This window comes from Manis javanica, chromosome 10 (assembly GCF_040802235.1).
Source record: "Manis javanica isolate MJ-LG chromosome 10, MJ_LKY, whole genome shotgun sequence".
NCBI lineage: Eukaryota > Metazoa > Chordata > Mammalia > Pholidota > Manidae > Manis > Manis javanica.
In genome coordinates, this window is record NC_133165.1 from 164,378 (window position 1) to 190,702 (window position 26,325).

At 62.7% G+C, this 26,325-nt stretch overlaps 1 protein-coding gene and 1 long non-coding RNA gene across 6 annotated transcripts in view; both read left to right on the top strand.

The window, feature by feature from the left end:
- The window catches only part of PKD1 (polycystin 1, transient receptor potential channel interacting), a 42,283-nt gene that overhangs the window by 457 nt on the left and 15,501 nt on the right, over positions 1-26,325 (top strand). For all 5 annotated transcript variants that reach the window (XR_012121806.1, XR_012121805.1, XR_012121807.1 and 2 more), the window contains exons 2-15: positions 14,845-14,916; positions 15,035-15,106; positions 15,363-15,532; positions 15,796-16,470; positions 16,573-16,756; positions 17,767-17,984; positions 18,178-18,293; positions 18,691-18,817; positions 19,107-19,354; positions 19,822-20,574; positions 21,355-21,486; positions 21,662-21,837; positions 22,017-22,150; positions 22,674-26,290. Coding sequence is in view for 2 of the 5 variants with exons in the window: in XM_073214337.1 (XP_073070438.1) it covers positions 14,845-14,916; positions 15,035-15,106; positions 15,363-15,532; positions 15,796-16,470; positions 16,573-16,756; positions 17,767-17,984; positions 18,178-18,293; positions 18,691-18,817; positions 19,107-19,354; positions 19,822-20,574; positions 21,355-21,486; positions 21,662-21,837; positions 22,017-22,150; positions 22,674-26,290 (6,694 nt within the window). In the remaining 3 variants the exon portion in view is untranslated. The remainder of the gene's footprint in view (positions 1-14,844; positions 14,917-15,034; positions 15,107-15,362; positions 15,533-15,795; positions 16,471-16,572; positions 16,757-17,766; positions 17,985-18,177; positions 18,294-18,690; positions 18,818-19,106; positions 19,355-19,821; positions 20,575-21,354; positions 21,487-21,661; positions 21,838-22,016; positions 22,151-22,673; positions 26,291-26,325) is intronic.
- On the top strand, positions 10-12,875 carry LOC140843908 (uncharacterized). The gene is made up of 2 exons (XR_012121809.1): positions 10-1,731; positions 1,824-12,875. It is a non-coding gene; the product is annotated as an uncharacterized lncRNA (long non-coding RNA).

Below are 26,325 nucleotides of genomic sequence, written 5' to 3' on the forward strand. Positions count from 1 at the left end.
AGTACCGGGGCGCCGACGCGGGCCGCGCGGTTGCCATGGCGCCAGGCGGGCGCCGGGCGGGCGCGGGGCCTCGGGGAGGCGGGCCGCGCAGGCAGCCGGCCTGGCGGGCGCGCCGGGCGTGAGCGCGTTTCGGCCCGGCTTCCAGTAGGGGAGGCGGGCGCGCCAGGCCTCTCCCAGGGCGGGGCTCGGGCGCAGTGGGTCGGCCGACTAAATGAGGAACCCTGGGACCGCGGCCGGCTCCCAGCTGGCCTGGCGCGGGCCAGAGCGAGACGGAAAAGCCCCGTTTTTTTTGCGAAAGCGACGCAGTGCCTGGTGGGGCTCCGCGGGCGAGCTGCTGGGGCCGCCTGTGGCAGCGTGCGGGGCCGGGCTGTGGATGCTTGGACACTGATGAGGGACTAATTGAATGCGGCCTGGCCGCGGGGATACTCAGCGTCTGGGAGCTCAGGAGTAGGAACCTAGGCAGTGGACAGGTCCGTCTGGGCTGGCAGGAGAGAATTTCCGAAAGAGGCGTTTAGGCATGGATTTGATGGATGTTTAAGAATTGGCCTGACGCTTAAGGAGGGGTAGGACGGTGGTCCCGAGGAAGGGAGAGGGCACTGTGTGTGTCAAAGCCTGGAGGCTGCCCTTGGTCATGGGTGGAGGCAGGGTAAGGTAACCCCCAAAGTCCTGGCGTGGCAACTGCAGGGGAAGTGTGCGGAGTGGGGCAGGATGGGAGGTGTCCTGTCACAGGGCTCTGATGTCATCTTGGGAACCGCGGGTAGGTCGGGTCGGCAAGGAGGCGTTTAAAGTGCTGAAGAGTGGTCGTCAGATTTGCAGTTTGGAAGTAATAACAGGCAGCCCCTGTGGAGAGCTTGCCTTGAGTGAGGTCCTGGGCTAGCTGTGGTTGTAGACTTGCACGCTCACCCTCACCTGAACCCCTGGAGGCAGAGGTCCAGTGAGGATCCCCATTTTACAGCAGAGAAAACAGATTCACAGGCAATGCCCCTTGTCCAAGCACACGCACCAGTAACAGCCGGGACATGGCAGAGCCGAGCTGAGGTGCTCAGGACCGAGTTGAAATAAAAAGGGTGCAGAGGACCAGGACTTGCACACAGCTGTCCTGGGGCTGGGACCAGGCTTGGGGCCTACTGATCTGCGCCCCTGTGGCCTCTTTTGGAGGTCTTGGACACTTCCAGACCCCTAGGCCAGGACTCCGTCTCTCCTTGGCTGCATGCTGGAATCACCTGGGGAGTGTTCAGCATCCTCAGGCCACATTCGGTTGTGCAACATTCCCTGAGGGACTCAAGCATATGGCCACCTTTAATCGGGGAGTTCCTGTGGTCAGCGTTCAGGCAGGTTTGGAGTTTGGGAGGTGAAGCAGGGTGGTGTTTCTCTTGGGTGGCGTAGATGTCCTTGGTGCTTTGCTGGGCGGACTTGGGGGTGGGGGAAAAGCAGAATCCCCGGGGCCAGCCATGGGGGCCACACTGGGCCGGTCGCCTTGCTTCCTGACCATTTAAGCGTTTGCCAACTCTGCCGTCTGTGGACATAGGCTGCATGCCACCGCTAGAGCCTGCATGATTGTGTCACCTACCCCATCCCTGTTTCTCCATGCTGTGAGTGAGGTTACCTTTGTCTTTGGTGGGCTGACAGCTGCAGGGTCAGGCCTGGGTCCTGCTGGTTGTTCTCTGCTTCTCCAGATCTGGCGCTCTGCTGGTATCCGGGAGCTGTCTGGGAAATGAACTGTACCAGCAGGTCAGCTGGAGGCCTGCAGAGAGGTGGGGGCTCTGGAGGCGCTCAGCACCACAGTAAAGCCTGAGCCTGTGTCCTTGCATGTGTCCCTTTAGGCTCTGCTCCTGAGCCAGCAGGATTCCCAGAGTTGCTGGCCCCCTGAGATGCCATGGGACTCTGGGGAGGCAGGTGACTGGGGCATAGAGGAGACTCCAATCTTCTTTACACCCTGAAGCTGCCTCTGGGAGATTTCTGGAGGGATGGGGGTAGGGCGGACAATGACCCATGGAAACTGGGCCCTGGGTGCAGATGTTAAGGTCTCCCAGTGATCCCCCGGGCCATTCTGCCTGTCAATCTTGCAGACCCCTTCCTCATGGGGAGGGAGAGTTTTCTCTTTTCCAGCGAGGAGGGACTGTGCTCAGAGAGGTCAGGGAGCCTCCTGGGCGAGGGTGTGAGTATCCGGGGACCCCAGCCCCCCTGCCTTTTGGGTGTCATCAGCAGCTTCATGTGGCAGGCTCAGGCCTGGCACCTCTGTTGTCAGCATCTCCCAGCCATCCTTCTGTTTGAGACTCCTTGGCAGCCTGAGTGTAGTAGGACAGCCATGTTCAGATCCACGGCTGGACCACAGGGAATCCAGGACTAGGCATGCAGGCTGGCCCAGGTTCTGACACTGCAGGCTTTTCTGAGTTAAATGATGCTGGGAGGTGGCAGCATGAAAAGGATGACGTTACTTAGTGAAATGTTGCTGCTGCTTTTGAAGCTTTTTTTTTTTATCATGTCGAACGGGAACGTACACAAAGCATAGGCAGAGTGATGGCGTGAGCCTCCCGGACTCTGCCCTGTGGCCTGTTCAGCCCCTCCGTACCCCACCCCTGCCCAGTAGCGCATCCAATTCCAGCCCTCCTCCTTGATCTGTAGGCATTTTTGAGGCTGTGGCAACAGCACAGTCTCACCTAAAGCAGTGAGAATTTGCCTGATGTCGTTGTGTCCAGCATGTTCAAATTGTTTGTGTTCAGTTTTTTAGTTTGAATTAGGACCCAAATAAGGTGCACACTGTGCAACTAGTTGATGTCTTTTAAATCTCTGTTGATGTATTGGCCCTGCCTCCGTTTGTCTCTCTTTGTCGTGCAATTTATAGAAGAAACCAGCCCTGAGAGCACCTGGGTTTGGGTTGTGTCTGTGTCACCTCCTTGGTGTCCTCTAGAGTGTCCCCTGTCCTCCGCGTTTGGGTAGTTGGGTCTGGAGCTGTGTTGTGTGGTGAGACACATTTCTAGTGCTTCAGAGCCACTTGTGGCCAGTGGCTACTAAGTACAGGACAGCAAAGAGCTCATCACTGCAGAAAGTTCTGTATGTGACAGCTGTGCGCTGGATGTGTTCTGTTGATTAGTTTCAGGCGCGGTTGCTTTTGGCCAACTGCTTCTCAGGGGATGTGTGCTGCTGGTTTCGGCCGGGGGCCCATACCAGGCCGCTTACTGTCTTGGGAGTTTCTAGGACTGGTATTGGAGCAGGGACTCCAAAGGGACTTGGTTTGCTGATTAAAATTTTGAGGCCTTAGGGTCTTCTGTTGGCTGGGGATGCCCAGGGGTTACCTTTCCCCACCTCTGCCCCTGAATAACAGAAGAGAGGCAGGGAGAGCAGGAGAAGCTCAGCCCCCCATGTCTGCACAGGACATGGGTGTGAGGCAGGCTTGGCATTGGGGCACAGATCCCTAAGCTGGTGTGGGCCTGGCATGTGCATCGCCTGGTAGACTGTGGGTGCCTTGTGTCTTGCTGCCTTGAGGGCTGGCCGGGCATCAGAAGGTCCCCTCCATGAGCCCTCACCAGATAGATGGTGGGCCCGGCTGCTGTGTGCCAGGCCTGTGCCAGGGGTCTTCGAGGCCCGCCTCTCTGAGGCTCAGTTATCCTGAGGAGCTGATGTTGAACCACAGACACAGATGATGGGCAGGGGCTGCCTGGGACGACCCCCAGGGTAGGTTGACACTGAAGCCAAGACTCCATACTTGCACAGGAGTTAGTTAGCCAGGGGCTGAGAGAGCATCCCAGACAGAGGGGGCATCCTGCAGGCAGCTCTGAGGCTCCAGGTAATGGAGGGGTGGGAGGTGGGGCCTTTGCCATGAGGCAGCATGGAAGGGCCCTGGAGGGAAGTGGCGGAGCTGGCGTCTTCCAGAAGGAGCCCTGGCTGCTGTGTGGCCAGTGAGTGGGGGATCTGGGCATCCTGCAGTGTGGTTCTGTGCTCGCTAAGCTGCACGTGGCAGCCGGCACTTGAGAGTTCAGAATGTAAAGGCATGTGTAACGTTAGCTTCCTGACGGGACATGGAATGCAAATTCACCAGACCTCTGGGCAAGAGGGCACCTACTGTCTCCTGATTGTGGTCCCCGGCAGGGCAAGGAAGTGCACGGTGGGCGTTGGCCACATCTGTAACAGCTGGGGATGTGATGGGGCTGACACCAGGGTGCCTGCAGTGCCAGCAGCCCTCAGGAACCGGGCCACATGTGGGAATAGTGAGGACAGCTACCCTCTGGAGGGCAGGCACACCTCTGAACAGAGCAGAGGGGGACCACGTGTGGATCACCGGCGAGTGACTTGCAGCCGCGATACGTGACAAACCCTCATGGCTCAATGCTGAAAAGACAAATGACACAACCAAGAACTGGGCAAAGGGTCCAACAGCTACGTCTCCAAAGAAGATACACAAACACCAGTCAGCACATGAGAAGGCATTCAACACCTGCGCTTCAGGGAGATGCACATCACACCACAGCAAGATACCACTGCACACCACTGGGAGGGCACTCACCAGAGACAGGGGCAGGTAGCAAGTGCTGTGTGACGATGTGGCTAAACTGAAATTCTCAGCCCCTGCTGGTGCGGACATAGGGTGGACATAACTCTGGGGAAGAGTCTGGTGGTTCCTCTGAACCTAGAACCACAGGACCCCGCACCTCCACTCCCAGGCATCCAGGCAATGAAGCACACATCTATTCAGAAACTTGTACATGAACGTTCACAGCAGCGTCATTCATAGTAGCTGCCAGGTGGAATCCCAAGTGTCCATCAATAGATGAGCGGGTGGGCAGAAGGCAGCCTGTCCGCACCATGGGATATTCGTCAGGGGTAAAAAGGAATGAAGCCCTGATATACGCCTCGCCGCGATGAGCCTCAGAAATGTGCTCAGTGAAAGACGATGGACACAAGAGCTAAGCGTTGAGTGATTCCACTGATAGGAAATGTTCGGAACAGGCAAATCCGCGGAGGCCGAAAACCTATCAGTGTTTAGAGCCGGGGCGGGGGATAGAGTTCAGGAATGATGGCCAAGGAAGGTGGGGTTTTTGGGGCAGTGGAGTGTTCTGGAATTGATAGATGGTTACACAACCTTGAGAACACAGTTGACCCTTGAACAACCAGGTTTGAACTCTGTGGGTCCACTTCTCTGGGGATTTTTTTCAATAAATATATTGGAAAATTCTTTGAAAATTTGTGACACTTTGAAAAACGTTTTCTTTCCTCTAGCTTACTTTATTGTATGATACGCATAACATGCAAGACATGCTAGTTAGTGGTAAAACTTCCAGTTAACAGTAGGCTGTTGGTTGTTAAGTTCTGGGGGAGTCAAGTTGTGTGCAGACTCTTCCCTGCGCAGGGCTTTGGCGTCCCTAGCCCCTGTGTTGTTAAAGGGTAAACGATATACTAAAGACCACCAAAGTATACACTTTAGAAGGATGAACTTCTTAGTATGTGAATTATATCTGAATTAACAGATCTCTGAAGAAAATAGCAAGGGGCATGCGCCTCCTCCTGACCTCCGCCTGGTCCTGTCTCTCCACAATTGTCAAGTGCTGGGCTCCAGGCTGAGCCCTTTCTGCCCTTTACCTCATGATGCCTTGTGGGAGTTGGAAACATTCTTGGTCCCATTTTACAGACCAGGAAACGAGGCTCCTAAGGTTGCATCACTTCCTAGGGTCACATGGCTGGTGACTCATGTCACAGAGGTGATTTCACCAGCAAACTCCAGGGTAAACCCCAGGACTGCACCAGCAGCCTGGCTCAGAGCTAGACACAAGAGATGCCATCCCTGAGGGGCTGAGGCCCCTGTGACGGGGACCCGGTGGGCTCTGGGCTCAGGCCCTGCCCACCAGCCCCTCCTGAGACCTCGCTCACCCACCCCGCTCTGGTCCTGCCTGCTTACTTCCTGTTTGATTCCAGGAAGGAGGCCTGGGAATCCGGCATTAGGGGGGCCTGGGTCCAACTTGGTTCGCATCTCAACGCCTCCACGGCCTGTGTGACCTTGGCCAAGTCACTCAGCCTCTCTGAGCTTTGGTTTCCTAACCTGCAAAGTGGGCGCCATGATGGGTGCAGCTTTGGGGGTTGACCAGAGCTGAGGGCATGAGGGCATCCCGGGACTCAGCGATTGTAACCGCCGTGGATGTAGCCCAAGTCCCCTCCTGTCCACGTTCTCGGAGCCCTTGCCTTGTCACCAGGAGATGGGTTCCTGGGACTGGCCCTGCCCCAGAGCAGACCGAGCACAGAGCCTGGAGAGGCACCCGGAGCAGGTGCCCTTGTGCTCACAGGCTGCGTTGTGCTGCCCGATGCTACAGGCCGAGGCGGGGGAAGGTGGACGCAGCAGGGTCCTGCACAGCCCTCAGCACCCAGCACAGGGAGGCCCCGTGTCCAACCTCGAGGTGCTGTCACACAGGGCCCAGTGGCTGTTAAGGTTCCTGACACCCTGCACTTGTATTTTAATCTCAGTTTTCCGCGCTTGCGTTTTTGATGTGGTATTAAGTGTGGAGGGTAGCAGTGGAGTTGTGGAGCATGAACGGCGCCCTGAGCTCTGCTGGTCACCTGGGTCTAGACTAAAGATGTGGCACCACTGAACTTCGCACAAGCCAGCCCCTGTGCCCCAACGGCTCAGCTGCCAGCCTGGGCTGCACACACCTGGCACAGCCTTCTCATTTTGTGTCACCAGTGCTTTTGGGCAAGGTATGCCCATTTTATGACCCCTGGTTGGGTGGCATCGCCAGCTGTGGTCCTGTCCCTGGGCCCTGCTGCCTTTGCTCCCCCACTTGGGGTGCCCATGCCACCAGGCTGGGAGGTGGAGACCCTGGCTTCTGCGGGGGGACCCTGGCTGGGGTTTGTTTCGAGTGAAAAGGCCATTTAGGATGGAGGCACATTCTCCTCCCGCATGCTCTGCGGTCAGCGCCAGCGGCGGGAATCCGGACGGCCCAGCCCACTGCACGCTCTGGAATGAGAACGTCCCGTTTCCCCCTCTGCTGTTTGGGTGCTGGCAGCCCTCTGGGCTCCGCCACGCTGGGGCCTGGCCCCCTGTGCTGGGTGTTTGTGTGTCTCCAGCCGGCCGAGGCGGGGACTGCGTCCATGGGGTAGGCCAGTGTGCGGTGGAGGCGCTGGCCGAGAGTGCCTGCAGCCCTGCTGTGAACAAAACTCAGCTGGAAAATGCAGCTCATGTCCTTTTTTCCCGGAACACCTCGTTCTTTGTGGCTTGGCGACTGTCTCTGCCAAGGGGCCCAGTTGTGCCCAGCCATCTGTGCCAGGGAGGGGGCTGTGTTTGGGAGCCAAGGTGGGCAGGGCCATCTCCCCGAGGTGCCCGTGGGCCCAGGCCTGGCAAAGTGTGCTGTTCCTGAGTGTAGCAGCCCCCATGCCCTGAAGGCATGGAGCCCTTTGGGGATCCTGTGGGGCCACCCTGGAAAGGGCTTTGTCCTGAGGCAGGGCAGGGGGCTGAGGGCCAGTGCCCAGCCAAGGCTGACAGCTGTGGGGGCCCCAGGGCCTTGAATCTCCAGACTGCGCTCTGTAGCCCTGGTGTCATGGTGGTTTCATGCTGTCGGCCACGCCCGGGAGCCCAAGGGTGATGGGATTGCCAGCCATGCTGCACTGGTACCTATGCCCCGGAAAGCCGAAGGTCCTGTGCTGGCTTCCCGGCCAGGTTGGGGGAGAGCCTGGCTGCTTTTCTCCTCCTGTCCTCAGACTCTGGGTGGTGACGGTGGGGTGAGGAGGCCCAGCACCTGTCTGCAGAGGGGATGGCGCGCCCCTGTCCTGGCTGCCTGCAATGCGGCGCAGCGCAGAGGGACAAGCCAGCTGAGGGCAGCTCCCGGGGGCACTTGTACCGTGTCTGGAGGGAGGTAGGGTGTCCCAGATGCTGGGTCTTTTCCTCCCCGGCCCTGAAGGGTGGCCCCAAATCCCCAGCGGCACGTGGAGGGGTTAGCTGGGCCCTCTTCTGGGCAGGCCCCCTCCTTCCCAGCCTCTTGCCCCAACCCTGGCCTTGTAATGCCCCTACGAGGCCGCCTCTGGGTGCGCTGATCCCGAGGCGGCCCTCCTCAGGGCCGGGCCGCGTCCTCCCAGCCTAGTATGGGGGATGCCCCGCACCCTCCTCTCCTTCCTGCACTCTGAGGCCTGGGGCCCCCTCCCTGTCCCAGCCTGAGGTCCTAGGGGGTCCAAGGCGGGCGATGGCACCATACCGGATGCCTGCGTCTCATCCTGGTGAGAGGTCAGCTGTGGTTTGTGAAGCCTGGTGAGGGGGCCCCTCGAACGCCCTGTGAAGCGGGCTGCCTGAGGGGCAGGACCCCCGCCCGCCGCCTCCCCTCCCCACTCTCCCCCTCCTCACTGACTCCCCAGGCCCTGGTTGGAGCAGTGGGTTGGGGGGTGCAGAGCTGGGTGGGTCTGGCTGCCTCCTGCCCTTCCCCCTGGAGAGCCTGCCCCCCGGGCTGCCCCTGAGCTGGCCCTCTCCTGTTTTCCTTTAAATCAGCTCTCCCTTCTAACTTGAATTTGTTAATTTAAACATCATCATTTCCGGCCCTGGAAGCCGGCCTTGCTGTCCATAAATAGACTGGAGTGAAGACAGATTGAGGCAGTTGCACTCAGTTTGGCCCCGATGCCTCAGGCCGGCAGCCCCCAGCAGTCTGTGGCAAGGCTGAGGGGTGGGCAGGGGCCTGGGGGTGTGGGGCCCCGAGGGGTGGGGAGCCAGCTGTGTGGCCTCTCTTCCCTCCTGCCTGGGTCTGGCTCCCACAGGATGTGCCAGGGGTCCCCCTTGCTGGGCTGAGGGGACCTCCTCTTCTGCAGAGTCTGTGGGGCCTCCAGGGAGAGGCCAGGCCAACTGAGGCTGTGTTTCCTGGAGGTCCGGGCCTGGGGGCGGCGTGAGGTGCCTGCTGCCGCAGTGCTGTCCAGTCCTCCTCAGAGGAGCAGCTTACATAACACTGCAGGCAGCCCCTCCGGAGCCCATTCCCCCCAAGCCCTGTTTCCAGGGAGGCAGCCAGCGCTGGGTGGGGTGTGGGCTGGGGCCTGGCGCTCGCCCCCGCCGCTGACCACACGCGCCTGGAATGTACAGATGTTTCCCTGGGGGGCTCCAACTGGCCCCAGGCCCCGCCCAGCTCATACCCGTTCTTGGCAGAGGAGGAAACTGGGGCTGTTCAGGGCTGCAGGGCAGTCTTCCTGCTGGTCTGGGGCCTGCGTTGCCGCAGCTCTAGATGGAGCTATGTGCGGGGTCACCCTGGGCCCAGGGCTGCCCCAGACCTGTGGTTTGTGGGGACCTCCTCGGTCTCCGCCTCTCACACCCTGACCCCTCACCTTTACGTGTTCCCCTCCCTCCCGCCAAGGCCTGGGATGTGAGCAGGGCAGGCAGGGCCACGCCCCGTGTGGGGAGGGGGGTGTCCACCGTTGTCCTTAGGATGGGGTCCCTTGGCATCTCCTGCTGGATACCTCCACCTTGATGGTGGGAGAAGGGATCCCTCAGGGAGGGCTCACGCCCCCTTCTCATGAAGACATCTGATCTGGGAGGCAGTGGGTGTCAGGCCTGCTGGTCATTGTGGGGGAGGGTAAGAAAGGTGTGGGGGGCAGATGGGGTTTGGTCAGCACTGAGTGGGACCATCTCGGACCATGGGCTGGGGGGTCCACCCACCAGCCCCCTCCTTGGTGCCTGGGGAGGCAACACACGTGCCATTGCGGTGTGTATGGGTCCCCAGGCTCCCCCTCTCCCAGCGAGCTGGCTCGACCCCTTCAGCGCTGGCCCAGGACCTCTCCGGCATGCTGTCCAGCCAGGCCACTAGGCCTCTTCCCAGTGGGGCTGCTGTCGTGCTTGGCCAGCCACTGCTGCTTCAGCCACTGTGTCGGGCTCCCGTGGGCGGCCCCCAGGGCCTTCGGTGTCGTCCTCGAAGCCCTTATCATTCTCGTCATCGTTGACCCCCAGTCCCCACATGGAACAGGGACCTGAGTGTGCGGGCAGGGCATCTGACCACGATGGCATCACCTGCGGGTAGAGGAAGCCCAAGGAACTGGAGGAGGGCAGGGCTGGCCTGCGGCTGCCTTGGTGTCCCCCAGAACAGTGATGGCAAGAGCGGATGGAGATGTGGGCGAGTGGCCGTTCAGGACCTCGGGGCTGTGGGCAGTGGGGCTACAGGAGGCTCCCACTTCCCCCTGGTGTGGCTCTTCCAGAGCCTCCCTCCAGTGTCCCCCCAGTGTACCCCTCTAGTGCCCCCAGCCCCTCCCCGGCATCCACAGTGCCCCCAGCCCACATGGCCTATGCAGATGTTCCCCACACCCGGGGGCAGGCTGGGGCTCGGGGCCTGCGCAGTGGCACCTGGCTCTTGTCCTGGAGCTGCCCACAGGGACAGGAGCTTGGCTCAGTAGGGCCCTGGGGCCCTCTGGTGTTTCCTGTGTACCGTGTGTCTCCCCCAGGCCCAGGTGAGTGCCGGGGAGAAGGGGTTTGTCTGCGCCGCAGTGCAGGGAGCACTAGGCCAGTGCCTGAGGCAGGGCTGAGGCCTCAGTGGGCTGGGGGGGCATAGAGCAGGGCCTGGAGCCCTGAGCCGGGGGGGGCCGGGGTGGGCACCGCTCGGCAGCCTCAACACTGAGCTTGGCCCGCCCTGGTTTCTCAGGCACCACAGAGGCCCCTAGCCACCACCACTCGTGATGGGTTTTCCAGAAAACAAGATGTGGAAAAACATTTTAGAGATTTTCCTTCTTTCCCCCTCTGCTTGAAGCCTGGCTGAGGAGCATCCCTGGCACCCTGGGCCCATCTTGTGCCCAGGTCCCCATCCCTGGGCCTGTCTCCGGCCCACCTTCCTCCCCAGCACTGCTGCGTCTTGAGCCCCTGCAGCCCTGTTTCTGCCAGTGGCACTGACTCCCTCAGGTCAGCCACCAGGAAGTCCCGACATGGGTCTAACTAGAGCTCCTCGTGGCACAGCCGCTGCCGTGCCAGAGCTTGTGCGTGACCCGGCAGTGGGAGTCTGGCAGCCTCTTGCGGCCTCGCAGCCGGCTGTGGTCCGTGCAGAGGTGGAGCGCCTTGGCCTGTGCTGGGAGACACCTCGTGTCCCTTTCCTTTTTGGAAAGCAGACATGACTGTCCTAAATTGTTTTTTAAGTGAGGCTCTCTCAGATGTTGCTCGTATTAATGGTGTCGGTGGGGCCTGGGGTGTGCTGCCTTCCCCAGGCTGCCAGGCGAGAGCCCCCAGCCGCCTGGTGGGACCTGCCCTTGTCACGCATGGCACAGCTCCTGTAGCCTTCAGCCGCCGGCGCTGCATCCCCTGTGCCTGGGGGCTGTGCTGGGTGCCGGGAAGTCTTCTGGGAGCTTCATGGAATGGATCAATAAGGATGACCTCAAAGAATTTATTCGTGGAATGTCCACCGACCGTTAAGGATCCGGGACTCTGAGAGCCACGCAGTGGCGTCCAGCTCGCGCAACAGCACCGAATACTTCAGGCCAACGGGCTGGTTGACGCCACCATGGACAGGTCTGCCGGGGTCCCCTTAGGAACTGGACCTCTGTGGCTGCCAGATGGCTGCCCCTCCACAGCTCCCGGACGCACACGCAAGTGCCAGTTTGGCTCCCCATGGCAGCCGCCGGATGGGAAGGAAGGGGCCTTTGTCCCCCATGTGGGAGGGGACAGGAATCAAGGCTCCATTGGTGAGTGAGAGGAGGGGACCCTGCCAGCAGGTCCCACCCCCGTGCCCCCTGGCCCCCAAAGGCCTCTCTGCTCCTGGTGTTCCTGGAACCCACGCTCTGGCCATGGCCCCCGTCCCACAGCCCTTCGGGGGAGGGGACCTGAGTGCACACACATACCTGTCTCCAGACGGGAAACCCAGACGCTCCAGGAGTCTGTGCCTTGTCAGGGGGCCTAGCACGGTGGGCCAGGCAGGGCTCTGGCCTTCAGCCCACTGCCAGTGGACAGGCCACTTCTTGGGAGGAGCAGCCTTGCTGCCCTGACCTCTGTCAGGGTGGCCCCAGTTCCCCTGGCCCTCCCCCTTGCCTTCTGCTTCCCTTGGAAAACTCTGCTCCAGGCCCCTTGGGCAGCCTGTCTGCTCCCTCTTGCACGGAAGCTCCCGCAACCCATTCCTCCTGTTCCAGTGGCAGAGTGAGAGTGGAACATCGCGGGACCTGCCTGATCTCGGGCATGGGGTTGTTCCTGTGCGCGTGCTGCTGGCACTTCTGTGGGACACTGCAGGGTGTGGGGCTGCATTTTGCACCGGCCCCCCCTGCCTGTGCACCAGCCGGGCCGCACCTGCCTGAAGGCCAGGATTCTCTGCCGCTGGGACAAGAGGGCCAGGGGAGGAGAATCTGTGGCTGTCATCGGGAGTGGCTCCACTGTTCCCAAAGCCATTGGCTTGCAGGGCGAGGGTGGTGTGGCTGGGTGAGGGGCACCTGCACTGCCATTTTGTACTTCCTGCTAAAGTAGAACTTGTCAGTTTGGGTGTCCTATGCCCCCACCTGGTCGGGCCCTTTTCCTGGTCCTGGCAGGAGCTGTGGCCTCTAGCCCCACGGGACCCCGGCCAGTCTGGCAGAGATCTCTCTGCCCGGAGCATCCCAGCCCCACTCAACCTGCCTGTCTGGTCCTGTTTGAGGTCACCCTGGTAGCCCCTCTTGCAGTAGCCCCTGCGTCCCTCTTGCCCGCCTACCTCCTGTGCCTTCTGACTGAGGCCTCAGGTGTGGGGCTGCCCATGGCCTGCCGCCGCCCAGGCGGGCTGAGGCCCGTGGAGGGTGATGTCCCCCTACCGTCTGGTCCATGCAGCAGTGGTGGCTGACCCGCCGCATGGAGGAGAGACCAGTCTCCCAGGAGTGAGCTACCTGTGTCCTTAGTGGGGGCCGGAGGGGAAACTGAGCCCCTCGGATCCGGCCCCCATGCAGGTCATCTGTAGACTGGGGGTGGCCCCCCGGCATGTGGGGAGCCCGAACAGCAGCAGTCTGGCTGAGACCCAGCTCTCAGCTCCCAGCCCTTGACAGAGAGCCAGGATTCAAACACCCGTCGCCCTGAGGCCTGGGGTGGCCCGCGGGTCTCCAGGGAGGAGCAGCGGTCAGGAGCTGGAGTGGGGCTCTTTTCCTGAGCCTGGCTCCCTGTGCTCCTGGCTGAGTCCTCGGGGCCTGTGTGTGGACGCCACAGTCTGGCTGGCCCGCAGCACCCCGGTCTCCAGGAGGACCTCGATTTTACAGCCGCCTGTTCTTATGAAGCTCCCGCTGTGTTTGGGGCATACTGAAGAAAGGACCCATTCCAGAGGGTGACTGATGTGAACTGGGCTTGAGGACACTCCCACACTGGCACTGGCGCTTGGGCAGGTGCCCAAGAATAGGGGTCTAGACCTGCTGTGGCCGGGCCAGTGATGGGGGTCTGGGTGTTTGAGGAGCTGGGTCGGCAGGACCTGGAGATGACAGGACCTCTCCTGGCCTCTGTGCGACTGGGTGGGCAGTGCGGGAAGAGCAGGGCTGGTGAGAGGTGCTCCGGGGACATGAGAGGGTGAGCAGAGGCTCCTTAGGTGGGAGGCCCAGGCCTCATCAGTCTGGAGGCCAAGGCAGGGAGTCTGCGGGGGCTGGGGGAGCCCAGGGAGGGCGCGAGGAGGATGGAGCAGGCAGCTGGCCGGGGCCTGCAGAGTCAGGGTGGGCCACGGTCCCGTCCCGAGAGGGGATGGACAGAGGGGCCGGGTCCCCGGCCTGCTTGCCAGAAGGAAGGTGTAGTGGCCAATGCGTGCGTGCTCTGAAGCTCCCGGAGGGGTGGTGGCATGCTGACCGGGAGGGCCAGGCGCTCACCGCCTGTCGCCAGCGCCGCGGGGTTCTGAATGCCTGGGATGGGCGGGTCAACAGCACTGTTGGACTTCTGTTCCCGTCCGTGTCTCAGGTGTTTCCCACACACTTGGGATGCCTGCTTTCTTTTTTTGGTCACCGCCTCTTGTTTTTAGCCTTTTTTTTTCCTAGTAGAGCTGGCTTTTCCTGTGATTTGTCAGCAGTGTGAGTCAAGGGGGTTGTGGGCCTTAGTCTGTCAGCTAAAGTGCCGGCACTTGTTCCCAGACTGTAGCTTGTTTTGTGATTTTTATATTTTTTGTGGAGGTTGCATTTTTTTATGTACTTGGATATTCTTGTTTTTGATGTTTTATTTCTGCTCATGTTTTCGTGCTTTGGAAATGAGCCTGTTCTGATTCTTCTGGTGTGATTGGCTCTGCAGTGTGGGCACATTTGACTCTGAGCCTCCTGGGGTTTACTGAGATCCAGCTCCTGGTCGTTTGTGTCCCTGACACATAATCCCGTCTGTCTTTGTGTGGTTCTTGCAGGTCAGAGTCTGTTCTAGGAGGTCCCTCTGCTTCCTCACCCTCCCTTCTGCGCTGACATCTTTAGCACGATTTAGTGTAACCCATATTCCAGCCTTTCCTGATGATTCTCACCCAGTTATGCTTCCTGTGTGTTACGTTCGTATCTAGGGCTCTTACCGGGGTGGTGTGAACCTTGAGGTTCAATATGCGCTGTCGCCATCGCTATGATACGGGGTCTCCCACCCCCTCCCCGCTTACCTGGTCTTTGTACCCACTGCGTCTCCGGGGCCTGGGTCTGAGCTCCTGGGCTGCCGTGGTGGTTTGTGAGCCCTGTGTGGAGGGGAGTGGAGTCTGCGCTCCGTGGTGTCCGTTAACCCTGCTGGCCCAGGGGGCAAGGCACTGTGGGGCAGTGGGGAATGGTGGGTGTGAGGGGCCCCACCTCTCTCCTGCCTCAGTTTCCCCATGTGAGAGCTCATTTGGATCCTCCATTTGGCCCTGGTTATAGGGAGCTGAGAGAGTGGGAGGGTGCACGTTAGGGGTGTTGGTGAGCTTCTGGGGTGGGCCTGGGTTGGCTTCGTGCTGTCCCCAGGGCTCCAGTGCTGACCGGCAGCCACTCTGCTCCCAGGGACATCTCCCACAACCTGCTCCAGGTGCTGGACGCCGGGCTCCTGGCCAAGCTCTCGGCGCTGACGCAGCTGTGAGTGTCCCCTCCAGGGGGTCTTAGATTCTACAGGGTGGGCAAGTGACAGCTGCCTGTCACTGTTGCAGTTATGGGGGCTCCTCTCAGACCCTGCCGAATCCCCCCTTTCTTCCAGGGACATAAGCAACAATAAGATTTCTACATTAGAAGAAGGAATATTTGCTAATTTATTTAATTTAAGTGAAATGTAAGTTGTGTTGTTTTTGGTGGGTGTCAGTGGCTGGGTCTGGCCCCCCCAGCCCCCTGGTCTTCTGCTCCGGCCTCCACACCTCCCCAGTTTAGGGCCAGACCTTGGTGCTACCATGGGGGTGGTGGGATGCCGCACAGGTCACCCAGCTGCTCCTGGGGGGCCCTGACCTTGTGGGGGGCGAGGCAGACCCTTCCTTGAGGCCCCCACCCCTGCCCAGCAGTCTGCTGAGCGCCTGGCCCGGCCCCTCCCACAGAAACCTGGGCGGGAATCCGCTAGAGTGTGACTGCGGCCTGGTGTGGCTGCCCCGCTGGGCGGCTGAGCAGCAGGTGCGCGTGCTGCGGCCTGAGGCAGCCACGTGTGCTGGGCCCGGCCCCCTGGCTGGCCGGCCCCTCCTGGGCGTCCCCTTGTCAGACAGCCTCTGCGGTGAGTGCAGGTGGGACCCAGGTGCCTGGGGTCGCCAGCCTGGGGCAGGGAGGCGAGGACGTGGGGACAGGTGCACCTGGGGAATAAGGACAGGGGCCGACTGCCCAGGTGGGGGTCAGGAAGGCCTTCTGGGTGGCAGAAGTCAGGGGTGGTGCCAAGTGGCATGCAGCTGGTGGAGGGTCAGGTAGGGGTGTGTGGCCTGCAAATGGGGCAGAAAACAGTGGGATGGGCGCAGCACAGGATTGGCTCATCTGCCCCTCCAGGTGAGGAGTATGTTGCCTGCCTCCCCAGCAACAGCTCTGGTGGTGCCCTGACCCTGGTGGCCTTCAGAACTGCCCGTGAGGGCCCTCTGGCGCCCAAGGCCTGCAGTGCCTTCTGCTTCGCAGCTGGCCAGGGCCTCGCGGCCCTCTCAGAGCAGGGCCAGTGCCTGTGCGGGACGGCCCAGCCCCCCAACGCCTCCTCAGCCTGCCTGCCCTTCTGCTCCAGCCCCCCGCTGCGCCCTGCTCCTGCCTGTGGGGGCCCCACTCTCCTCCAGAACATCTTCCCTGCCTCCCCAGGGGCCACCCTGCTGGGGCCCCAAGGACCCCTGGCCTCCGGCCAGCCAGCAGCCTTCCACATCACTGCTTCACTGCCCATCAGCTCCACACACTGGGACTTTGGTGACGGCTCCCCCGAGGTGGACGTGGCCGGTCCGTCCGCCACCCACCGCTATGTGCTGCCCGGACGCTATCACGTGACTGCTGTGCTGGCCCAGGGGGCTGGCTCAGCTTGGCTTGGGGTGGACGTGAAGGTGGAGGCAGCGCCTGCCGCCCTGGAGCTCGTGTGTCTGGTCTCGGTGCGGAGTGAGGAGACCTTCGAGCTCAGTGTCCGAAATCGTGGCGGCTCAGACCTGGACGCCACCTACAGCATCATGACCCTGGGCGACGAGCCGGCCCAAGGTGGGGGCCTCCCCACTTCCAGGCCCAGCATTGGCAGAGGGGGGGGCAGGGTCCTGGTTGGGCACCCACATTGATGCCCCTATCTCTCTGCCAACCCCAAAGTGGTGCATCCGCTCTGCCCCTTGGACACCGAGATCTTCCCTGGTAATGGGCACTGCTACCGGCTGGTGGCAGAGAAGGCAGCCTGGCTGCAGGCGCAGGAGCAGTGCCAAGCCTGGGCCGGGGCCGCCCTGGCCATGGTGGACAGTCCTGCCATCCAGCACTTCCTGGTCTCCCAGGTCACCAGGTATCCTGCGCCCACCCTCCAAGAGGCTGGGCGTCCGGGCCCCGGAACACTGTGTGGGGCCGAGCCCGAGGCCTGAGGAGGGCCAGGAGGAGAGGAGGGGAGGGGGTGCTGTGTGCAGCTGGCCAGCCTGTCTCCTGGACCTGAGGTGAAGGGCCGTGTCGTGCCCAGCTGACGGCTGTTCCCATCAGCCTCTGGACACAGATGTGGGTGCAGGGGGTGGTCTGTGCCTGCTGCAGGAGGTGCCTCCAGACCTGTATCCTGTTGCCTGCCTGTCCTGTGTTGGGGCCCTCCTGGCAGGGGTGGGATGGTTCTGGTGACCTGGGTGGGCGGTGCCGCTGTGCACAAGGAGCCTCGTGGATGTTCTTGTCACCCCAGGCCTGTGGGCAAGCGGGCTTCCCTGTCGTGGGCATTAGGGGCCACTCTGCCTGGCCTCATTCGGCCCTCAGCACCTGCTGTGGCTGGTGGGGCTGGAGGTCAGAGCCCCACCTCTCCCAGGAACCCTGTATGGGAGGGAGAGGGCTGACTGGACCACGGATCACACCATGGGCATCCTCAGGGTCCAGAAGGGGAGACCGAGGCCCCGAGTCCTCCAGGCCGTGCCTGCGTTCACTCCACATCAGCTCTGAGCACATCACCTCCTCCCCCGTCCCTGCCCAAGCGTCTACAAGCCCTGCCTCCAGAATGGTCTGCCTGTCCTGGCAGAGCTGTGGGGAATAGCCCATTTGGGGTTTATATGCAGGTGTCTTGGCCCCCAAATGCCATCCCTCTGATGTGCACGGGTCTGTGTGGCCCTCGGCCGCTGAGGCTATGTGGGCGTGCGTGGCAGGGTGGGGACTGCGTGGGCCTTGCCTGCCAGGGCATGTCTCTGGGCCTCATCTGGAGAGCAGGGGCAGGGACAGGGCCCAGCAGATGGGCTGCTGTGAGGAGCCTGTGCTTGGAGAGAAGGCAGACTAAGGGGCACCTGTCTTCAGGAAGCCCCCTGAACACACGCACCCCACCATCTGCTTCAGGAGCCTGGATGTGTGGATTGGTTTCTCTGCTGTGGAGGGAACGGTGGCAGGCGTGCCCCTGGCTGAGGCCTTCAGCCTGGAGAGCTGCCAGAACTGGCTTCCTGGGGAGCCACACCCCTCCTCGGCTGAGCGCTGCGTGAGGCTCGGGCCCGCCGGCCAGTGCAACACGGACCTGTGCTCCGCGCCGCATAGCTACGTGTGTGAGCTGCAGCCTGGAGGTGCGCTGGGGCCACTGCCAGGCGGGGAGCCCTCCTGCCCTGGCCTCATGGTCCCCTGTGTTCCTCAGCTGAGCGCCTGCTGTTGTCGAGCTGAGCCTTCCCCTGATGAAACAAAGATGGAGGGAGCTGGGGGTGCTTCCGGGGGCTCAGTCCCAGGCCAGCTCGTCCCACACTGCACACTCGCCCCCGCCAGGCCCAGTGTGGGACGCGGAGAACTTCCTTATGGGAGCGCCCGCTGGGGACCTGCAGGGGCCCCTGAACCCCCTGGTGCAGCTGGAGGCCCTCTCAGCCCCGCAGGAGGCTGTGGAGGTAGGCGGCCCGCGGCCCCTCGGGATGCGGTCGGAGCCCGTGTGTGCCCCGGGGGCTATGTGTCTGGAGCATAAGCTCTCTCCACCTCACTGCCGACCGTGTGTGCCCTAGAGACAGTGTGGAGGGGAGAGGCCGTGCCCTGATCCAGGGGGGCGCCCAGGGGGTCTGAACCTTCTCTCTTGCTGTTGGTGGGCTTTTAAAAACCAAGTCGGGGCCCGCACAGACAGTTTCAGACTGACTTTCCTTCTGAGGGACGGCATTTCCCAGCGTCGGACAAGGTGCACGGAGGCCTCCGGATGCCCCGCCTGGTGGCTTCTTGCCTGCTGACCTGCCTGGGGTGGGGATGGGCTGCCGCCAGGCTGCAAAACTGACCAGCATGCCTCCTGGCCCCCCCCAGGTGATGGTGTTTGCAGGCCTGGGCCTGAGCCGAGAGGCCTTCCTCACCACTGCTGAATTTGGGACTCAGGCGCTCGGCCGGCCTGCCCAGCTGAGGCTGCAGGTGCACCGGCCCCAGGGAGGAGCAGGTGGGGCTCCATCCTGGTGGGGTTGGGGGGCTTGGGGGGCCTCTCTGTGCTGTCATGTCCTCTCGTCCCTTGGCACTGGACTGATCTCCAGCCTCGAGGTGGACAGGGTGGATTCCACAGAGATGCCGACTCGCACCTGGGGTCTCAAGGACAGACTTGGAGGGGCCTGCCTGGGTGGGGAGTGATGGCAGGGGCCGGGGTGCTGTCTCGCAAGGCTGTGTCACAGCAGGGTGTCCCTGACTGAGGCTTGTTACCACACTGGGGCCCGACACCCCTCTTCTCCTTGCAGGAGCCCCAGAAAACAGCAGTGAACCTGACAGCAGGCCCCTGGAGAACAGCACCGAGCTGGTCCCTGCGTGCACCCCAGGGGGACACCTGTGCCCCAGATCCAACATCTGCCTGCCACTAGATGCCCCCTGCCGCCCTCAGGCCTGTGCTAATGGGTCCTCGCCGGGGCCAGGGCTCCCTGGGGTCTCCTACACACTGTGGCAGGAGTTCCTCTTCTCCGTGCCGGCGGGGCCGCCGGCCCAGTACTCGGTGCGTCGGCCTCAAGGCCTGGTGCTGTGCCGCCTCCAAGCTCCCTAGGTCTGGGCCTCTCCAGACACAAAGTGCAGATTCTTCCACAGCCCCAGGTTCCTGCCCTGCCCCGCGCCCTCCAGCCTCATCCCTCAGTGTGAAGCTGGTCTCCCCAGGGCCTTTGCACTGTGCAGGGCCTTCTGGGAGGACTCTCCTTCCGTCTTGGTGGGGCTGGCCTCTCCTGGCCTTCAGAGGAGCGTCCCTCAGAGGCCCCCCAGTCCAGGAGGCCCTCTCTGCCCCTGCATGTGCCTTTTGTCTGAGGCTGTCCCGGAGGCCTGTCCCGCCATGAGTACCTGGGGTCCTGGGAAGCCTGGTGGAATGAGTGACTGTGAGCTGAGACCCCTGTGCGGTGGCTCTGGTGGCCAGATCCAGGGGATCCTGTTGGCCCACTGTAGGGCCCGACACAGCTTCACTTCCCCCTCCCGTAGGTCACCTTCCATGGCCAAGACAGCCCCCTGCTCCCCGGTGACCTCATCGCATTGCAGCATGATGCTGGAGCAGGCGCCCTCCTGCACTGCCCGCCAGCGCACAGCCACTCTGGCTCAGTGGTCCCGTACTTCTCCACGAGTGCCTCGGCCTGGCTGACCCACCTGCCCGCCCAGCTGGAGGCAGCCCCAGCCGGCCCTGCCTGCACACTGAGGCTGCTGGCTGCCACGGAACAGCTCACCCCGCTGCTGGGCATGAGGCCCAACCCGGGGCTGCGGCGGCCGGGGCACTATGAGGTCCGGGCCATGGTGGGCAACAGTGTGTCCAGGCAGAACCTGTCCTGCAGCTTCACTGTGCTGTCCCCAGTGGCTGGGCTACGAGTCGTCCACCCCACCCCCCAAGATGGCCACTTCTATGTGTCCACCAACGGCTCGGCCTTGGTGCTCCAGGTGGACTCTGGTGACAGTGCCACAGCCACAGCGCACTGGCTTGGGGGCAGCGTCTGTGCACCCTTTGAGGCCACCTGCCCCGCCACAGTGGCTGCCCTGGTGCCTGGCTGTGCCAAGGCTAATGCCACCCTGTTCTCAGTGTTGGCGCTGCCTGGGCTCAGCAAGGGCGAGCACGCTGTGGAGGTCGTGGTGGAGAACAGCGCCGGCCGTGCCAACCTCAGCCTGCCAGTGAGGGCGGAGGAGCCCATCAGCGGCCTCCGGGCCACACCCCGCCCCGAGGCCCGCGTGCTGCAGGGCGTCCTGGTGGTGAGTGGGGCCGCAGGGTGCCCTGCCCCTCCCCAGTGAGGAGGGGGCCTGCCGGGTCACGGGGATGCAGGGCAGTGTGGCCAGGCAGTTAGGAGCCCCTCATGCTGCACTGACTCCCGTCACCGGGAAGTCACCACTGGAACAGTGGCTCCCAAGTGTGCCTGTTTGCTCAAGAAACACGTCAAACTCTTGGCCCACCTCAGACCTCATGGAGCCTGGCTGCGGTTTGGGCGGCCCCTGCTGTGTTCCCGCCTGGCTAAAGCCAGTGCTTTTGGGGGTGGGGCCTGGCGCCGCCCAGCCACTGTTGGTGCCCCTGGGAAGGGGCTGTCCCGGTCCTGGGGCGACCACTCTGCACGGGGAGGCCTGTGGCTCTGCTGCCTTTGCGTAGGGCTGTGGGAAGGGCTGTCTGCCCGCCCTGCCACCTGTGCTGTTGTGTCCCCTGACTTGCCCTGGACACACCTGTTCTGTCAAGTGATGCAGAGAAACGTCCAGAACCATGAATCCCATTGAGCTATGCCTTTTGAATGGTGCTGTCCAACTGCGGGGTGAGCAGGAGCTCCTGGGGAGGGTGTGTGGACGCAGATGTGGGTCCGCGCTTCACGCCCTGGTGCTGGGTCACCTTCCAGGTGAGGACGGCGAGGAATCCAGAGGTGGAGGGGTGAGCGAGCCCGTGCTCGGCCCCAGGTGGCCTCCCTGGGGCACACCCTCTGTTCCCCCCACCCCTCCCGGGGAGGCGTGTCCAGGGCAGGGCCACACAGCCCGCCTGTGTCCTTCCCACAGAGGTACAGCCCCGTGGTAGAGGCCGGTTCAGACGTGATCTTCCGCTGGACCATCGATGACAAGCAGTCCCTGACCTTCCACAACGTGGTGTTCAACGTCATCTACCAGAGTGCTGCTGTCTTCAAGCTCTCGGTGGGCGGGGCATGCGGGGTGGAGTTGGGGGGCAGGCGCTGGGGCTCCCCTCTGCTTCCCATTCCGCTTTGCTCCCAGGGACCCCACGCAGCTGAGGGTGAGTGCGGGGGCCTCCGTCCACGCTGCCTTGCGGCCTGCCCCCTGGCAGCCCACCGTCCACTGCCTGTCCCCACAGCTGACAGCCTCCAACCACGTGAGCAACGTCACTGTGAACTACAATGTCACCGTGGAGCGCATGCACAGGATGCAGGGCCTCCACATGTCTGTGGTGTCGCCCGTGCTGCCCCTCGGTGCCACACTAGCGCTGGCTGCCGACGTGCTCGTGGACGCAGCCGTGGACGTGGCCTTTCTGTGAGCTCGCTGGGCCAGGCCTGGGCAGGCTGGCGCCAGGTTCTCTCCTCAGCCACTGTCTCTGTTGGGAGGTGCTGGGTGGGGTGGGGACTTCAGCAGGGTTGGGGGCACCCCTGTGGAAGCAGCTGACCCCCCAGTGCAACCTACAGCTGCTCACAGCCCACCTGCTGCCGTGGCAGGTGGACCTTCGGGGATGGCGAGCAGGTGACGGGCCAGTTCAAGCCTCCGTACAACAAGTCCTTCCAGGTCCCAGACCCCACAGTGGCCCAGGTGCTGGTGGAGCACAACATCACGCACAGCTACACAGTCCCAGGTGCGGCGGGGGGGACTGCGGCCTGGCCTGGGGGCAGCCCCTTCAGTGCAGCCTGGGCCCTGCCCTCAGGAGAGGGGAGAAGGGGTGTCCGAGTCGGGTGGGCTGGGCTGCTGAGCCCTCGATTCAGGTCTGCTGGTCAGAAACTGGCCCTCCCTGTCCCCTTCTCTGAGTGTTTTTGAAGGGGAAGGGTGATTGCCTCTCAGTCATTGTTAAAGCCCCAGAAGCCTCATGTGCCGAAGGCCAGATAAACAGTGGCTCCCACGGCCGGACCCTGCATTGGCGTCTGCCCTTGTCAGCCTGAGCATGCCTGCACAACCCCCGCCCCTGTGCCGGCCTCACCCCACATGCCTCCCCATGAGGACCCCCAGGCAGGGGCCAAGGGTGCCCTCTATTCATGTCTAACCAGGGCCCTGCCCCTGCCCCTCCCGAGAGGCCCACATGTGGCGGTGTGGGGTTCGGGAGAGATTCTACCGAGCGTGTTGCGGTGGCCCCGGCCCCGGCCTCACAACAGCTTGTCCCCCAGGTGTGTACAACCTGACCTTGCTCGTGTCCAATGCCTTCGAGAACCTGACTCGGCAAGTACCTGTGAGTGTGCGCGCCTCCCTACCCGCCGTGGCTGTGGCTGTGGGCAGCCGCGTCCTGGTGGCGGGGCAGCCTGTCACCTTCTCCCCACACCCGCTGCCTTCGCCCGTGGGCGTCCTCTACTCGTGGGACTTCGGGGACGGCTCCCCAGCCCTGATGCAGCACCAGCCTGAGGTCAACCACACATTTGCCTCACGGGGCATGTACCATGTCTGCCTGGAAGCCAACAACATGGTGAGCAGTGCCGCGGCCTGCACCAGCGTCCGTGTCCTTGACAGGCTCCGTGGCCTGCGCGTGAGGCTCAGCCCCGCTGTGGAGCAGGGCGCACCAGTGGTCATCAGCGCCACCCTGGAGTCGGGTGACAATGTCACATGGACTTTTGACATGGGGGATGGCACGGTGCTCTCAGGCCCCGAGGCCACGGTGGAGCATGTGTACCTGCGGGCACAGAACTACACGGTGACTGTGGGAGTGTCCAGCCCGGCTGGCCAGCTGGCCCAGAGCCTCTCTGTGCAGGTCTTTGTCCTGGAGGTGCTGTGGATTGACCCCACGGGCTGCATCCCTGAGCAGCCCCATGCTCGTCTCACAGCCCACGTCACCGGGAACCCTGCCCTCCACATCTTCGACTGGACCTTTGGGGACGGCTCATCCAACATGACCATCCAGGGGGACCCCACAGTGACACACAACTTCACACGGAGTGGCACGTTTCCCCTGGCGCTGGTCCTGTCGAGCCGCGTGAATAAGGCGCACTACTTCACCAGCGTCTGTGTGGAGCCCGAGGTGGGCAACGTCACCCTGTGGCCTGAGAGGCAGTTTGTGCAGCTTGGGAATGCGGCCCAGCTGGCGGCCTGTGCCTGGCCCTCCTCTCCCTACCGCTACACCTGGGACTTTGGCACGGAGGCTGCCGCCCACACCGGGGGCCCCGAGGCCACAGTCACCTACCGAGACTCGGGCTCCTACCTGGTGACAGTCACAGCGTCCAACAACGTCTCAGCTGCCAACGACTCGGCACTCGTGGAGGTGCAGGAGCCCGTGGAGCTCACGGGCATCGAGGTCAACAGCTCCCATGTGCTGGAGCTGCAGCAGCCCTACCTGCTCTCCGCTGTGGGCCGTGGGCACCCCGCCACCTACCTGTGGGAGCTGGGGGATGGCGGGTGGCTTGAGGGCCCCACGATCACCCATGTCTACAATAGCACAGGCCGCTTTGCCATCAGGGTTGCGGCTTGGAATGAGGTGAGCCGCAGCGAGGCCAGGCTGAACGTCACAGTGCAGCAGCGTGTGCGAGGGCTCAGTGTCAACGCCAGCCGCACGGTGGTGCCCCTGAACGGCAGTGTGAGCTTCAGCACATTGCTGGAGGCAGGCAGTGACGTGCGCTACTGCTGGGTGCTCTGTGACCGCTGCACACCCATCCCCGGGGGCCCCACCATCTCCTACACCTTCCGCTCGGTGGGCACCTTCAACATCATCGTCACAGCTGAGAACGAGGTAGGCGCTGCCCAGGACAGCATCTTCGTCTATGTCCTGCAGCGCATCGAGGGGCTGCAGGTGGTGGGCGGTGGCAGCAGCTGCTGCTTCCCCACTAACCGCACGCTGCAGCTGCAGGCCGTGGTCCATGACGGCACCAACGTCTCCTACAGCTGGACTGCCCAGCGGGACGGTGGCCTGGCCTTGGCTGGCAGCGGGAAAACCTTCCTGCTCACTGTGCTCGAGGCTGGCATGTACCATGTCCATCTGCGGGCCACCAACATGCTGGGCAGTGTCTCGGCCACTCGCACCGTGGACTTTGTGGAACCTGTGGGGTGGCTCTCTGCGGCCGCCTCCCCAAACCCAGCTGCTGTCAACACGAGTGTCACTCTCTGTGTCGAGCTGGCTGGTGGCAGCAGTGTCATTTATACCTGGTCCCTGGAGGACGGGCTGAGCTGGGAGACCCCAGAGCCCTCCACCCTCCATGCCTTTGTTACCCCCGGCCTGCACCTGGTCACAGTCACAGCCAAGAATGAACTGGGCTCAGCCAACGCCACCATTGAGGTGGTCGTGCAGGTGCCTGTGAGCGGTCTCAGCATCAGGGCTGGTGAGCTAAGCCGTGGCTTTGTGGCAGCCAGCTCCACTGTGCCCTTCTGGGGGCAGCTGGCCTCGGGCAGCAACGTGAGCTGGTGCTGGGCCGCTCTGGGTGGCAGCAAGCATGGCCAGCATGTGACCATGGTCTTCCCTGATGCCGGCACCTTCTCTGTTCAGCTCAACGCCTCCAATGCAGTCAGCTGGCTGGTAGCCACACACAGCCTCACAGTGGAGGAGCCCATTGTGGGCCTGGTGCTCTGGGCCAGCAGCAAGGTGGCAGCGCCTGGGCAGCCGGTCCACTTTCAGATCCTGCTGGCCACTGGCTCAGCTGTCAGCTTCCGCCTGCAGGTCAGTGGGGCCGTCCCTGAGGTGCTCTCTGGGCCTCAGTTCTCCCACAGCTTCCCCCGCATTGGGGACCACACAGTGAGCATCCAGGCTGAGAACCACGTGAGCAGGGCGCAGGCCCAGGTGCGCATCTTGGTGCTGGAGGCCGTGGGCGGGCTCCAGGTGCCCAACTGCTGCGAGCCCGGCATTGCCACGGGCGCTGAGAGGAACTTCACAGCCCGGGTGCAGCGGGGCTCCCGCGTCGCCTATGCGTGGTACTTCTCCTTGCAGAAGGTCCAGGGGGACTCACTGGTCATCCTGTCGGGCCGCGATGTCACGTACACCCCTGTGGCCGCGGGGCTGCTGGAGGTCCATGTGCGAGCCTTCAACGAGCTGGGTGGGGTGAACCGCACACTGGTGGTTGAGGTTCAGGATGTCATCCAGCACGTGGCACTGCACAGCAGCCGCTGTTTCACCAACCGCTCAGCCCGGTTCGAGGCTGCCACGAGCCCCAGTGCCCGGCGTGTGGCCTACCACTGGGACTTTGGGGATGGGGCCCCAGCGGAGGACACACAGGAGCCCTGGGCTGACCATTCCTACCTGCGGCCTGGGGACTACCGTGTAGAGGTGAATGCCTCCAACCTGGTGAGCTTTTTTGTGGCACAGACCACCATCACTGTCCACGTGCTGGCCTGCAGGGAGCCTGGAGTGGAGGTGGCCCTGCCCTTGCAGGTGCTCATGCGGCGCTCCCAGCGCAACTACCTGGAAGCCCATGTTGACCTACGGGACTGCATCACCTACCAGACTGAGTACCGCTGGGAGGTGTACCGCACCACTAGCTGCCAGCGGCTCGGACGCATGGCCCGTGTGGCCTTGCCCAACGTGGACATGAGCCGGCCCCAGCTGGTGGTGCCACGGCTGGCACTGCCCGTGGGCCACTACTGCTTTGTGTTTATGGTGTCATTTGGGGACACACCACTGGCGCAAAGCATCCAGGCCAACGTGACAGTGGTCCCCGAGCGCCTGGTGCCCATTATCGAGGGTGGTTCGTACCGTGTGTGGTCAGATACTCAGGACCTGATGCTGGATGGGAGCAAGTCCTATGACCCCAACTTGGAGGATGGTGACCAGACACCGCTCAGCTTCCACTGGGCCTGCGTGGCCTCGACGCAGGTCAGCCGCACAGCGGGGCGGGACCTCCCCCACCC